Source organism: Mustelus asterias, chromosome 21, assembly GCF_964213995.1.
Source record: "Mustelus asterias chromosome 21, sMusAst1.hap1.1, whole genome shotgun sequence".
NCBI lineage: Eukaryota > Metazoa > Chordata > Chondrichthyes > Carcharhiniformes > Triakidae > Mustelus > Mustelus asterias.
This window is the reverse complement of record NC_135821.1, coordinates 54,104,099-54,119,842: the sequence shown is the minus strand read 5'-3', so window position 1 is coordinate 54,119,842 and position 15,744 is coordinate 54,104,099. Positions and strand designations below refer to the sequence as shown.

The 15,744-nt window shown below is 42.5% G+C and overlaps 1 protein-coding gene across 2 annotated transcripts; it reads left to right on the top strand.

Moving 5' to 3' along the window:
- The first annotated feature begins 37 nt into the window (after positions 1-37).
- On the top strand, positions 38-14,361 carry ncdn (neurochondrin). Of its 2 annotated transcripts, none has more exons than XM_078237901.1 (7): positions 38-79; positions 3,331-3,470; positions 6,500-7,507; positions 9,894-10,135; positions 10,818-11,042; positions 12,663-12,805; positions 13,372-14,361. In XM_078237901.1, exons 2-7 carry the CDS (start codon positions 3,345-3,347, stop codon positions 13,806-13,808), a joined length of 2,181 nt encoding a protein of 726 aa, XP_078094027.1. In that variant the 5' UTR covers positions 38-79; positions 3,331-3,344; the 3' UTR covers positions 13,809-14,361. The 2 variants fall into 2 exon arrangements, with proteins under 2 accessions (XP_078094027.1, XP_078094026.1); XM_078237900.1 differs by having other exon boundaries at positions 57-209.
- Positions 14,362-15,744: the final 1,383 nt, after the last annotated feature.

Here is a 15,744-nt window from a genome sequence, read left to right as displayed (position 1 = left end):
GTCAGAGTTCACCATACCCCGGATGCTGCTTTGGGGGTCAGAGTTGATCATACCCCGGATGCTGCTGTTGCGGTGCAGGGTGAGTCGCTGCTCTTGTGACTCTGGTTTTGCTGCTTCTTTAATTTGGTCGCCGGCGGCCGCGCTGTCCCCCCCCACCGAACGGGAGAGCTCCCAGTAAAGGTGCCGCTGTGGTCTATGATTTGCTTCAGGTGAGGCTTCAGCCTGGTTCAAGCTGACTCTCCGCCCAGGGCGACCCTGGTGCCGCTTCCCTGGAGGCCTTTCTGAAGCCGCACTTGGCCATTTGAGAGGTGGCTCAGGTTTTGGGGGGGGGGCTGAAGGTTCCCTGTTACAACCGCATCGAATCCTCTCCCCGCACCATCATCCTCACAATCAAATCAGCCGCCCCTTTCCTTTCTGCTTCGTAGAATCCCTACAGTGCAGAGGGAGGGCCATCGAGCCCGCACTGACAACAATCCCACCCAGGCCCTATCCCCGTAACCCCACACATTTACCCTGCTAATCCCCCTGACACTAGGGTGCAATTCAGCATGGCCGATCAACCTAACCCGCATATCTTTAGGCTGTGGGTGGAAACCAGTGCGGCTGGAGGAAACCCAAGCAGACATTGTGGGGTGTGCGGCGGCCGGGGGGGGACACATACAAACTCAACACAGACAGTCGCTCAAGGCTACAAATGAACTTGGGTCCCTGGTGCTGTGAGGCAGCAGTGCCAAACACCGTGCCACTGTGCTGCCTGTGGAATCTTGCTGTGTACAGGATTGCTCCTGGAAAACAATGAGCATTGCCCATCAAAATAACCAACGGTTTTTAAAGTACTTTTAGGGAGTGTATTAAAAAAAAGTTAGAATCTGTACAGTGTGGAAGGAGGCCATTCAGACTATTGAGCCTGCATTGACTCTGAGGGTATCTTACCCATGCCCTATCCCTGTAACCCCACACATTTCCCATGGCTAATCCCCCTAACCTACACATTTTTAGACTGGGGGGGGGGGGGGAAACTGGTGCACCCAGAGGAAACCCACGCAGACAGTAGGTGAATGTGGAACTCCACGCAGACACCCAAGGCTGGAATTGAACTTGTGTTCCTGGTGCTGTGAGGCAGCAGGTGCTAACCCCTGTGCTGCCAAGTTGTTCTTTCATTTTAAACTTTTGTGGTTGGCTCACTAGCCCCCAACAGTTCAAAGTCGTGAATATACCATAGTGTGGTATATCTTGCAACATAGATGATCAAAAAAAACTTCTAGGATTATGGGGCCTTGGAGATAAATATCACTATTGTTTTTGTGAAGACTCTGAATGTAAGTGATGTATTTTGGGGATTAATAAGCTGATTTGGAATTTCTTGCTTGGGAGATCTTTTATTTAACTCCTACCAATGTTGAGAAAAGGTGCTTTGTTACAACATGTGTTTTCATCAAGTGAAAGTATTTGAATATTTGGTATAAAATTAAATTATTGATAGCATCATGCTTATCAGCTTTAGCAAGGAAATGTTATTTATGTTGGAAACAGTTTGTTAATTTATTATCTAACCTCTAGGTTAAATGCCTGACCAAACTCCAGCACTCTGCTGGTGTAAATTTTTTTTGGCAGTGTTTGAAATTTGGTAGTCTAGTCCAGTTTCTAAGGAGCAGTGGGATGTGGGTCAATTTTGCAGCACTTTGGGATTGGATATGACTCTCATAGGAAATGTTACAACTGGTGGGTTTCATTCTGAAATTGGGGCAGTGAAAGCTTTACTCTCCATCTGACCTGCATGCCTGAAATGGGAAGCATTCCATTCTTAAGCAGCTACATTAGCTTGCATTTATCTAACACTTGCCAAAATGCTTCAGAGGAGTGTTACAAAACAACAGATTGACACTAAGCCAAATTAGATGCAATTCAGACAGATGACCAAAGGTTTGGTCAAACAGGTATATTTTAAGAATGGTCTCCAATGCCACGAGGGAGATGGAGAGGTTTAGGAAGGAAATGCCAGAGCTTAAGAGCTAGGCAGCTGCAGGCACAGTCCTCTATGATGGAGTAATTATAATCTGGGAGGCACAAGAGACCAGATTTCGAGGAATGCAGTGATCCTTCAGGGCTGGAGGTTACAGAGATTAAGAGGATGTGAATTTTAAAATCGAGACATTGTGGGATGAGAACCACCACAGGTCACAGTGTGATATTGATGGATAAATAGGATTTGGATTGAGGTAGAATATGAGCAGTAGAGATTTGGATAAGGGTGAAGATGGAGCACTCGCCAAGGGAACATTGAAATAATCAAGTTGGGCAACAAGGGCATGAGTGAGGATTTCAGCTTCAGATGAGCTGAGGCAGGGGCAGAGTGGAGGAGTCAGTCCTGTTGATGGAAAGGACGCATGGCCGGAAGCTCATCGTGGTGTCAAATACGAAAACAAGACTGTAAATAGTCCTGTTCCACTTCAGAGAGTTGCCAGGGAGAAGGGTAGAATCAGTGGCTTGGAACTGGAGTTTGCGACTGGAGATAAATAGCATCCCTCGCTTTAGTCTAGCAATACTTGCAGAACTGTTGCAGATGCACAAAATTCCACATAGGGAGATCTATTTCTTCTTTATGACATTTTTGGAGAACTTATTTATTGATCAGTTGAGTGTCTATTTCGCTTGTTTTAGTTTGCATTAGATTTTGTTCTCATTCAAAAACGTTTGTGTGTGGGGGACAGTTTTTGGACACTCTTTAAATGTTTGTTTTTAATCAATTTGTTTTTGAAGATTGCTTCTCCAGTCTAATTAATTTTTATACCTGCTAATGGTACCTTTATATGAATTGAGATGTTTATAAATCTCTCACATTGTGTGGAGCTTGCATGTTCTCCCCGTGTCTGTGTGCGCTTCCTCCAGGTGCTCCAGTTTCCTGCCACACTCCAAAGATGTGCAGATTAGGTGGATTAGCCATGCTAAATTGCCCCTTCTTGTCAAGGGGACTAGCTGGGGTAAATCCATGGGGTTATGGGGATAGGTGTGGGTGGGGTTGTGGTCGGTGCAGATTCAATGGGCCGAATAGCCTCCTGTATTGTAGGATTCTATGATTCTATCTCAATTGATGTTTTGGTTATGTATCACTTATTGTCTTACCCAGATATGAAAGCATCCACAGTATTTGGCTTTCGCTAAAGGGTTGGTGTTGGGTGAAATTGTCATTCTTGTGCTTACTCAAGTATTTCTAAATGTTTTTGTCAAGCTGTGAAAATCTATTTCCATTTGCAAAACCTGAATCATTTTCTGCTGAAACTCACCATTTTATTGAAATCTGCTCAGAATTTGTTAAATGTTTTATTGCAGTTGGGATTGCACTAATGGCATCAAATTCAGAAAATCCATGTGGGACTGAAGATGGGGCAAGGAGCAAAGCACTCGAACAATGTCTCCAGGTTCTGCAAGATGCAAAAAATGATAGTGAACAGTTTGCAGCTCTTTTACTGGTAAGAATCTTTTAGTATTCCAGTCTAATACAAATATACTGTTTTTCTTTCTCTGTTCAAACTAACTGTAACAATCTGAGAATTTTACACCCAAGTTTCCCAGTGTATTGAAATAAATTTATATTTCAACTTATTAAATTTAAGCATTTATTTTGCCTGCTGTGACTTGCCACTTCATTAAGCAGTTAATTTCCCTTATTTTCAATTTACTTGAATAATATTTAGTGCAATCCTGGCTGAGGGAAGAATAACTGAAATTGGGATATGGCTTTTTAAAAATAAAAGCTTCCATTTTAAATGAACATTACTGACCGCTGCAGTAACTTTAGACGCTGTTGAGTCAACTTTAAGCCATCACGATTAAAGCTGAAAATCTTCATCTTTAGTAGTTATACATTTCTGAGTGTTTTATACTTGGTGTTGATCACCAATATAAAGTAGGAACAAAGGAAAAGGAGCAGAACATTCAGTCATCGGGTTCACCCTGTTGCTTATTTAGTCCATGCTTGATCTGTATTGTAACTCTTATCTACCTCCCTTGGTTCTATAATCCTTAAAACCCTTGACTAACAAGAGTCTCTCCACTTCCGTTTTGACTAAGTCATGATGCTCATTTGGAGAGTTGATGCAGTTACAATGGGCCAAATGACCACCTCCAGCACCATAACAATTCTGTGATTCTGTTTTGAAATTTTAAATTGATTTGGCCTCAACAGCTGTTAGGGAAGAGAGCTCTAGATTTCCACTACTCCCTATGTGAAACAGTGCTTCAATAAAACAAGGGCTTGTGCTTATCTGGCAGATTTATTTGGTGAAGACATGTAAGTAGCTGTGTGAGGGAGAAAATTACAATGCAAAATGTTCCTCCTGAGATTTGAGTTGAGCAGATGGTTGTGACAAAAAAGGTATTGAGTTCTCCAACAACATTGGTGAGCACACAAGTGAATAAAAATAATTTTAATTTGAGTTTTAAGTGGATGAGTTTGTATAACCAGTCAGGGACTTGCATTTCTATAGTACCTTACCCGCAAGAGATTATTCACAAAACTAAAAGCAAGCAGAATTGGAGAGAACTTTGTGACACTGAATGACAATTGGTGGGATAGTAGTCGTCAGAATGTATGGAAATTGAAAATTCTAATTAGAGTCTCCACCTTTTACCATAACAATCATTGACATGGATGAAGGAATGGAGAGTACCATGTTTGCAGAAGACACTATATTAAAGAGCACAGTAAATTGTATACATGGGAGCAAGAAGGGACATGGACAGATTAAGTTCTAAGCAAATCTGTAGCTGTGTGAAGTGTGAGGACATCCACTTTGGATCCAGCATGAACAAATCTGAATATTTTCTTGATGAGAAACCAGTAACTATGGATGATCAAAGGGATTTGGTTGTATGTGCACAAATCACTGAAGGTTAATGCACAAGTATGGAAATAATTTGAGGTTAATGGATTTTTGTCCTTTCTTTCAAGAGGCCCAAGTGGGGAGAGTTACTCTGCATTTGTACAGAGGGTTGGTCAGATCCCATCAGGAGTGCACGCAATTTTCGACACACCCTTTCTGAGGCATGTTAGCCTTGGAGGAGGTCAATGCAGGTTCACTAGAATAAAACAGGGATTTAAAAGGTTAAATTATGAAGCCAGGTTATTTAGGAATACTGCATTTATCGTGGTCATGTTGACAGGCTCGCAATTCAGAGGTCTGGACGAGTGATCCAGGAAAGGCAAATCAGAATTTGTACTGGGACCTCAACTATATTGACATGAGGCAGATTGTATCATCAACAAATTTGGCTGCAATACGAATTTCAGTGGGAAAGCAAGTGGTGAAGAGCATAAAAAGAGTTTGCAAACAGAGGGACTGCAGGATTCTACAGTGTAGAGCAATCATAAGTACATGATGCACAAAAGGTTAGCATGCAGCTATAGCAAGTAATTAGGAAGGCAAATAGAATATTGGCTTTTATTGCAATGGGGATGGAGTATAAAAGTAGGGAAGGTTTGATACAAATGTACAGATTATTGGCGAGACTGCGCTTAAAAGAGGGTGAATGTTTTTGCTCTGCTTACTTTAGAGGGATATACATGTGTTGGAAATGATTCAGAGAAAGCTCACTTGGCTGATTCCTGGGGTGAAGAGGTTGGTTTTCTTTCTGGGGAAAGGTTGAAATGGTGGAAAGGTTTATATTCATTGGCGTTCAGAACAAATGAGATGGATCTGGTTGAAACATATGGTTCTGAGGTGGTTCGACAGAGTAGATGCCCAATTACGTTGGTCCCAATTTAAGATGAAGATGAGGATTTTTTTTCTGAGGATCACTAATGTTTGGAATTAACTTTCCAGCAGGCAGTGGAGACTGAGTCATTGAATCTGTTTGAGGCTGAGTTAGAAAAAAAATTGGTGAAGGACTCGAGGGTTAACTTGAGCAGGAAAGTGGAGTTAAGGCGACAATCAGATCGGCTATGTTCTGAAGTAGCAGAAAAGGTCTGATGGGCTGATTGGCCTACACTTGCTCCTATTTCTTATGAGGAAACGATAGTGCAAATTAATGTCACTGGACTAATAATCCAGAGATCCAGGTTAATGCTCCAACATGGCATCTATGGAATTTAAATTCAATTAATAAATCTGGAATATAAAGCTATAATCAATGATTGTGACCATGACAGGTATCATTGATTGTCATAAAAACCCATCTAGTTCACGAGTCCCCTTGCCTGTTCTGGCCCACATGTTACTCCAGACCCACAGCAATGTGGTTGAATTTTAACTGCCCTGTGAAATGGCTGATAAAGCCCCTCAACTCAAGGGCAACAAATGCTAGCCTTGCCAGAGACACCCATCCACCCCATGAAAGAATAAAGAAATAACCTTTTGATTTGTATTCCATTTGGGGGAAAAAAACTGAAAAAAAATCACTACCATTGAACTGATTAGACAATTGAAAGACTGTTCCTGACAGTTTTGTGCAGCATCATTCAGTGTTTGACAATGCATTGAATTAAATGTGTTTCTTTTAGGTGACCAAGGTGGTGAAGGCAGGTGAAATTGATGCGGGAACCCGGCGACGGATATTTGATGCAATTGGATTCTCTTTCCCAAACCGACTTCTTATTACCAAGGAGTCACCACACGGCTGTCCCAGCCAAATTTTCCGAGCTCTCGGCATTACTCTGCTTGCATGTTTTTCCACAAATCCAGAATTGGTTACTCACCCACAAATCCTCAACAAAATCCCGATTTTTAATGAAATTATTAGTTCAGAAGTAGACTCTGGAGCAGATGTTGCCACCTTCACACCAATGATCGATGACTGTTACCAATGTCTCCATGCGATATCTGCCCATCCTCAGGGTCAGAAACATCTAGTAACTCAAGGAACAGTGTCAGCATTATGTCAGGCTTATCTAAACCAAAGTCATGGCCACGAGCAGGCACTGTGTCTTCTTGTCACTCTCCTGAATGCAATGGAAAACAAGTGTTGGAAAACTTGTAAGCTCGACCTTTTGAAGGTACTGATCAAGCTCAGTGAACAGTTTGCTACAGAAGAAGATAACCGGAAATTTAACCTGTGTAACGTTTTGCAGCATTTTCTGCCTGCCGTACCTATCCTAACTGAGGACCCATCTCTCACTGGGTGCTTAAAGAACTTTCACACTGGTCTCTTCAGCATTCTCAGCAGCAAGCTGAGTGTCTCACAACGGGACCCAGCACTGAAACTTGCCGGCTTATTATTGACTGTCTATGGTTCAGACTGGATACTGGCAGAAAATACCGAAACAAGAAGTAAATTCCTGGCACTGATGGTGAATCTGGCCTGTGTGGAAGTTCGGATTTGTTTGGAGGACCCAGACCTGGATGCAGCTAACTCTAAACCAGATGTCATCACGGCATGTTACAGTATCATTGAGTTTGGGATGATGGTTTGTGTACTTGGGGATAAAGTCTGTCTAACAGAAGCTGAAAGTAGCCAATTAGTACAGATAATGGTGGAGGCTTTTGGAGCAGTCATTGGCTATTTTAAGCAGGTGAAGTATGGAAATGTGACTATCATTGGAATAATTTACTGTATTTGTAATTTGTATTTTCTTCTAACCACATTTGTCAAAAGTGCAGATTATGTTGCTTTGGTTTTGAATCCTCACATTCAAACATTCACGAATGTTCAGGTTATTGTTTTTGCCTTTGATCTAGCCCATTTAATATTGTTCACAGTGGGAAGCTTGGGATGGTGGGTTGAAGTCAAGTAAAGTTGATTTATTAGTTACAAGTAAGGGTTACACGAACACTGCAATGAAATTACTGTGAAATTAGCCTAGTCGCCGTAGTCCGGTGCCTGTCTGGGTCAATGCACCTAACCAGCGCGTCTTTCAGAATGTGGGAGGAAACTGGATCACCCGGAGGAAACCCACGCAGACACGGGAAGAACGCGCAAACTGCACAGACAGTGACCCAAGCCGGGAATTGAACCCGGAGCCCTGACGTTGTGAAGCAGCAGTGCTAGCTACTGTGCCACCCCAGTGGGGTGAATGTAATCATATATTTATGTCAGAATAACGTAGTTCAGAGTTCTCTTTTATATTTGATTAGTGTAATGCAGGCCCTTAACCATTTCATGAATGCAGTGCAATTAATGCATTTCCCACGTTCAATATTTTGTGTTATGGTCACTAGTGGATGTGGACTTGAAACAGTGCCTGTCTCACCTCTGAAAGTATATTTTGTATGGTGGAAATTCTTACTGCTGTTGTTTGAAGTTGTAAGAAATGATAAACTATCGGGCTGTCACACACTGCTGTTATGTTTTCACAACAGATCGTAAATTCTCGATCTCGGCCAGATTGGGGTGGGGCGAGGGAGTTGGTTCCCAGCTGTACTATTATATTTGATAACTCATAGAAATCATAGAAACCCTACAGTGCAGAAGGAGGCCATTCGGCCCATCGAGTCTGCACCGACCACAATCCCACCCATGCCCTACCCCCACATATTTTACCCGCTAATCCCTCTAACCTACGCATCTCAGGACTCTAAGGGGCAATTTTTAACCTGGCCAATCAACCTAACCCGCACATCTTTGGACTGTGGGAGGAAACCGGAGCACCCGGAGGAAACCCACGCAGACACGAGGAGAATGTGCAAACTCCACACAGACAGTGACCCGAGCCGGGAATCGAACCCGGGACCCTGGAGCTGTGAAGCAGCAGCGCTAACCACTGTACTACCGTGCCGCCCATAACTGCTTGAGAGAGTTCAGAAATTATCAAACCACAGATTCAGTTGGAACAGTGTGCAGTACACTTGGTACAGTCCAATTGGCCATCATTGCAGGCAAACTTTTAAATTGATCTCAAGAAAGTAACCAAGAAAAGTAGACAGCAAGTGCCAAAGGGGAAACTGAATTTCTATCAGATGAGTATGAAGGTTGCAGTGGTTGAAGGTTTACAAATGTTGTAAATGTTTAAGCCCTATTTTCCAAGCTCAGTCTTACTTCCTTGTTCTACAAGATATTTTTAGGATGACAGAATGAGTGATGTTTAATCCTGTGGGAGTCAATATATTCTTCTGAGAAACACTGGGTGCAGTTTTAACAATTCCTCTCCAGTGGTGCAGACCTCACTTGCTTATTGCAATCTGAGTGGTGAAGAAGGCATTTGGCATGCTTGGTTTCATTGGTCAGAACATTGAATACAAGAGTTGGGACGTCTTGTTGAAGTTGTACAAGACATTGGTAAGGCCACGTTTGGAATACTGTGTGTACAGTTCTGATCACCCTATTATAGAAAGAATATTATTAAACTAGAAAGAGTGCAGAAAAAAATTGCTAGGATGCTACCGGGACTTGATGGTTTGAGTTATAAGGAGAGGCTGGATAGACTGGGACTTTTTTCTCTGGCGTGTAGGAGGCTGAGGGGTGATCTTATTGAGGTCTGTAAAATAATGAGGGGCATAGATCAGCTAGATGGTCAACATCTTTTCCCAAAGGTAGGGGAGTCCAAAATTAGGGGGGCATAGGTTTAAGATACGAGAGGAGAGATACAAAAGGGTCCAGAGGGGCAATTATTTCAGAGGGTGGTGAGTGTGTGGAACAAGCTGCCAGAGGTAGTAGTAGAGGCGGGTACAATTTTGTCTTTTAAAAAGCATTTAGACAGTTACATGGGTAAGATGGCTATCGAGGAATATGGGCCAAATGAGGGCAATTGGGACTAGCTTAGTGGTTAAAAACAAAGGGGCAGCATGGACAAGTTCGGCCGAAGGGCCTGTTTCTATGCTGTTATCCTCTCTGACTCCAAGACTTATGGCGTCGAAGCTTAGTTTCAATCTCTTGCAGTACACATTTTTGCTGTGAAATTCTTTTATATATTTTAAAAAGCAAATGCAGTTCACACTTGTTTACTCTTCCCTATACCGTAGGTTACAGAGGAACAGCTGTGGAGTCCATTCCTATTTGCTTCAGTCCGGATTCTGGGCGCGTGGATGGCTGAAGAGACTTATGCACTCAGACAGGAAATCTGTGATGTACTGCCTTTTCTGATTCGTTATGCTCAGGTGTTGTTTGAATGTCCAATAAAATCTGATGACCTAGACAATCAAGTGAAAGGACTATCGCTAGCTGAGAGCTCCGAGGCAACAACCTGGTCTAAAGACGCCTTGAGGTAAGAATGAAAATATGATACAGCATTAAATGGAGTCCATTTAATGATCACTAATATTGTGCATTGTAATATTAACCTCTCAACCTGATGGGTCAGAGCTTCGCTTCGGCTGGTGTTCTACTTCTATCATTCAGTGGCCAAAGAAAATCTCAAATTTTTTTTTGGGGGGGGATGGGGTGCACCAATGTATAATTTGCCACAATTATCACAGCTACACCTTGCTAAAGTGACCTCACTCCTCACAGACAAACTGTTAAATTATCACTGGCTGAATCAATGAACACTTCCTAGGTGTTTTCCATGCCACACTTCAGACTTTCTGTGCTCAGGAGATAGGGTTTTGAACATGTGATCTGATTTGTTGCTGAAAAATTATAGCCATTCCGTCTGTTGCTAAATTTAGAGTTCAGTTTGAGAAGTTACCTCCTTTTTGGCTTTTCAGCATCATGATTATTACTAATGTTCATGTGAAATGCTTTAGCTGGCAGATTAATGAGGTTTGAAACTAAATGATGAAACAGTAGTGCAACTATACCCGTTAACTATGAAAGATCACTAACTCAATTTTTAACTTTTAAGATAGTTATGGCTAAAATTATGTTGAAGATTATAGATAGAAAGCTGTGTCTCGCCATTTGAGTGCACATGCAGTGTTTTACTAATGGTATGTCTCCACGTATAGGTTCCTGTTACCTGGATTCTGTCACCTTTCGGCTGAGGACATCCCTCGGAGGATCTTAATTTCACATGGGTTTCATGTTCTGCTTCTTCGTTATTTCACACAACAGTGGGAGGTCTTCAGTTCTTCTCAAAATGCACTGATTTTGCCGGATGATGCAGAGATGAGTCTTCGAACGGCCTGTGGAATTTTTCTAAACCTTGTGGTAACAGAGCCTGCGTTGATCAGGTACTCAGTACCCCACCCCCAGACAGGAGGTTTACAATATTTAGTGTATAATTGTTGGCAGGGGCTTGGGAAGCTAAAGGTGAATTTGGGTGAGACAAAATCAGAAATTGAAATGGAAGGCAGAAGCTTAGTGAATGAGTCTGGAGAAAAAATAAACAATGGTTAGGAAATAAAAGTTTAGCAGAGCTCAGTGCTATACCCTTCAATGCAACAAGTAATTGCAATTTATATACAAAACATAAGCTGCGGCAAATTGTTGTTTTTCAGTCTGGGCTGGAGTTGATCAAAATGAGCTTATTAAACTCCATCAGCAGCTGGAAAACTCCATGCAGAGGCCCAGTGCTGTAGCTACATTTATATTTTTCCCATTTCATCCGGCCAAAGGCCCAGGTTCTGGGCCAGATTCCAGGATGGGCGATAGCAATGCTCCAATGGCTGGACAAGCACATGTACTTTGAGTATGTTCTTCTTGTCCAGTGTCAGGGCAGAAACAAGCCAGGAAAATCAACCGCTTTGACAATGCAAGAGACGGACTTGTCAGGATAGTGAATCATAGAATCCCTACAGTACAGAAGGAGGCCATTTGGCCCATCGAGTCGGTACCAACCACAATCCCACCCAGGCCCTATTCCCAAAACCCCACATATTTATCCTGCTAATCCCCCGACACTAGGGTCAGTTTAGCATGGCTAATCAACCGAACCCGCACATCTTTGGACTGTGGGAGGAAACTGGAGCACCTGGAAGAAACCCACGCAGACACAGGGAGAAATGCAAACTTCACACAGACAGTAACCCAAGGCTGAAATTGAACCTGGGTCCCTGGCGCTGAGAGACAGTAGTGCTAACCACTATGCCACCCGTGGCACCATTTTGTTTTAATTACTCCAACCACTAATGCTCTGCCTGTGATACTGTTCATCGAAAGTACAAACACGGTTTATGAATATGTATCTTTAATTCCCCTTCAATATATCCTTTCCACTTCTCCAGAAGGCATGACTTTTTGCTGGGACATAGTACGGTGTTCAAATTATTGTGGCGCATGCATAAGTTTTACCAGTGACTGCTAGCAGATAATTCAGTTGTGGGGCATTACACATGAGGCCCATCATCCCCTGCAAGTTCTTTTGTCTATCCTATTTGATCAATGAGCATTAAGATTCAATTTGTGTAGGACTGGAGTCATGTATTGGTTTGACCAGGTGAGGCTGGCAGATTCCTGCCTGGGTTGATGGATCAATCCTGAGTCCTTCCCAGGTGGTATGATTTGACGACTCGCTGTGTTAATCTGCTGAGCTATCAGAAAGCTGAATATTGACAGTTTTGAAATTCACTATTAAAACTATTTACTCAGTGTTTCAATTTACTAAATGGTCAGGCATCTTTTTCCCGTATCTAATATTCAACATCTATTTTCACAAATGAACTGCTGATTACAGGCTGGCGATAATTTATTGATTTCTCTCTCCGGACCGAAAATGGTATTTAAAATAATTAAGTTGTTGAATGGGTTTCACAATGATTCTTGGTGAGACCTGATATTTATTAAGGGTGGGGGGAGGTTCCTGCACTGTTTTAAGTTTTGCTTACCCTTGCCCTTTTTATCTGTTGCTGCAGGCAGGAAGAATGTTTCTCATCTTTACTTAGTTTGTTAATGGAATCCCTACAGTCATTGCTTTATAGCCAACGTCACTTGATTCTTGCTGCTAACTTCACCACTCTGGGTCTGATGATGAGTCGCATACTTGCTGGCACACCAGGTACAAAAAGCGAATTGTTTAACCCAACCATTCCTCCAACCCTAATCATCATCGCGATCTCCAAGCACTGCATACAATGTAAAACTAATACAGTTTTGAGTAGTTTGTGGAGAGAAGCTTATAGAATAAATAGTGCTGTGCACCTGTAAAAGTATAACGCTGGAGAAAAGAATAAGTGGCTTGATATCAATTTGCATACAATGTTGGGGATAGCAGAGGTCATTCTGCAAGGGCAGAAGAAGTCTTTGTCAGAGATATACTAGGACAGACGGGAGCAGAATGATGAATAAAGTGGTGTCACTGACATCACTGAAGGAGTTGGGTTTCATGGAGACGGATTAAATGAAGCTAGAGGGTTTGGAGTCTGGGCTGCCTTTGTAAGAGATTTGAGAAGTTCAGGAAAGACCGTGAATGGGAAATGTGAAGAGGATGTTAAGGCAGACAAATGCATATCCTCTATTTTGGAGGCCAAGAAGTTGTTCTCCGATTTGGCATGAATTTGTAATGAAGATATGGTTGAATTTGTCTTCCAAGTTATATATTGAAAGTAATGCTTTTTTCTTTAGTGTTACAAGGAACCACAGTATCCAGGGGCTTTTTCCGAGGGGCGATTCACTTTCTATCCAAAGCACATACAACTCAGCTGGAGGAGGTTGTTGACCGAACGCAGATTGTGGTGACCGAGAGATACCACGAAGCTTGGGATCAAATCTCAGAGCTTTGGTTTCTGGGAATGCAGGCTTTCGGTAGTTGTGTACCCTTACTGCCGTGGCTGCCACAAAGTGTAATTGAATCAGAATGGTTGAGTGACATTTTCGACTTGCTAAATAAGGCTTCACCCATGACGGTTGAGTTTGACATTATCGCTGCCTTCCAGTGTGTTTTAGCTGAACTGGCAAAGAACAGCAAACCATGTAAAGACATTATATTGCTGAATAATGGCGAGGAGAAAGCAAACCTGTATGGAATGTCAGCTTTGGAGCAATGTCTCTGTCAAAATTAGTGACTAGCCAACCTCCTCCACCTAAAATGGCCAAGTAAGGCTTCCAGCGCAATAATCTGAAGATTCCTGGGGCTTGGTACTGCTTCCAGCAGGTGACAAGTTTTAATGCTGAAGAATTTTTTAAACCAGTTAATATTTTGTTTTGAAACATTTAACATTAGCAGATTAAAGTTGGAGCACTCAATTATTTTGATAAGTTGGGAGTTGCAGCAACTGCATCCCTGTATATTCTTGCAGCCAGGAAATCACTTGATTACTCGCTCTCGCTGGCACTCACTCACTTTTGCCCTTGGTTGCGAAAATCTTCTTGGTAGGTTTTCTAATCCAGTCCACCTCCAGAAGATGTTTTGTAATCAGTAACATACCGTAAGAAAACAAATCGTTCGCAAGAATTGTGAATCTGAAATAAATGCAAGAAGAAAAAATTCATTTTGATTTTTCACCTTGAGTTAACTGTGCAGCTGTATATTGGAATAATTTTCCAACCCTATTTCATAGAAATATCCTTTTCCCCTCATAGCTCTGGTGGCCCGAAATAAAAATCAATTTGGACAATATCAATGCAATTCTTATTAGAATCATAGATATCACAGAATCATACAGTGCAGAAGGAGGCCATTTGGCCCATCGAGTCTGCATCGACCGCAACCCCCCCCCCAGGCCCTGTATTGAACCTGAATGTCTGAGTCTTACTTTCAGTTCCTTTTTCATTTTGTAGATTGCTCTCTGTTTGTCCAAAAGAGCATCAAAAGCATTCTGCTTTTCATTGTCAGGTTTCAGGTGGCCTGATAGTTATAGTCTACGCCATATCCCCATAACCCTATGCATTTACCCTAGCTAGTCCTCCTGACACTAAGAGGCAATTTAGCATGGCCAATCCAGCTAACCCATACATCTTTGGACTGTGGGAGGAAGCCGGAGCACCCAGAGATAACGTACACAGACATGGGGAGAATGTGCAAACTCCACACAGTCACCCAAGCCAGGAATCGAACCTGGGTCCCTGGCGCTGTGAGGCAGCAGTGCCAACCACTGTGCCACCGTGCTGCCCAACTGAGAATGAATCCATAGAACAGAAGTCCCAGGGTGTGGCATAACTTGTCTAAATCTGAATCATCGGTTTGAACATATTTAAAAATGATATACTGATGCAGTGCTGAAGTGATGATATTCTGAGTTTGGGATTGAGCCATGTGGTTATGGCATGGACTATAACTATCAGGCCACCTGAAACCTGACAATGAAAAGCAGAATGCTTTTGATGCTCTTTTGGACAAACAGAGAGCAATCTACAAAATGAAAAAGGAACTGAAAGTAAGACTCAGACATTCAGGTTCAATCAAAATTCCTTTTGGATGTGTCAGCAGGTCTGGCAGCATCTGTGGAGAAAGAAACAGTAAATGTTTCGAATCCATATGACTCTTGAGACAATGACTCTGAAGGAAGAATTATTTGGACTCGACGTTAACTCGATGTCTCTCTCCACAGATGCTGCCAGACCTGCTGAGTTTTTCCAGCATGTTCTGTTTTTATTACGGGCGGCACGGTAGCACAGTGGTTAGCACTGCTGCTTCACAGCGCCAGGGACCTGGGTTCGATTCCCGGCTTGGGTCACTGTCTGTGTGGAGTTTGCACATTCTCCTCGTGTCTGCGTGGGTTTCCTCCAGGTGCTCCGGTTTCCTCCCACAGTCCAAAGATGTGCGGGTTAGGTTGATTGGCCATGCTAAAATTGCCCCTTAGTGTCCTGAGATGTGTAGATTGGAGGGATTAGGGGGTAAAATATGTAGGGCCTGGGTGGGATTGTGGTCGGTGCAGACTCGATGGGCTGAATGGCCTCTTTCTGCACTGATTCTATTTCAGATTTCCAACATCCACAGTATTTTGCTTTTGTTTAGATGTCTCATTTTCTTTGCAATAGTTTTTTTACTGCATAAAA

What these genes read in the sequence shown, in the direction of transcription:
- ncdn (XM_078237901.1), top strand. Translation starts at nt 3,345, where the DNA reads ATGGCATCAAATTCAGAAAATCCATGTGGGACTGAAGATGGGGCAAGG. An exon ending in TCATTGGCTATTTTAAGCAG is followed by an intron (nt 7,508 to 9,893) that starts GTGAAGTATGGA and finishes CCTATACCGTAG; the next exon opens with GTTACAGAGGAACAGCTGTG. An exon ending in TGGTCTAAAGACGCCTTGAG is followed by an intron (nt 10,136 to 10,817) that starts GTAAGAATGAAA and finishes CTCCACGTATAG; the next exon opens with GTTCCTGTTACCTGGATTCT.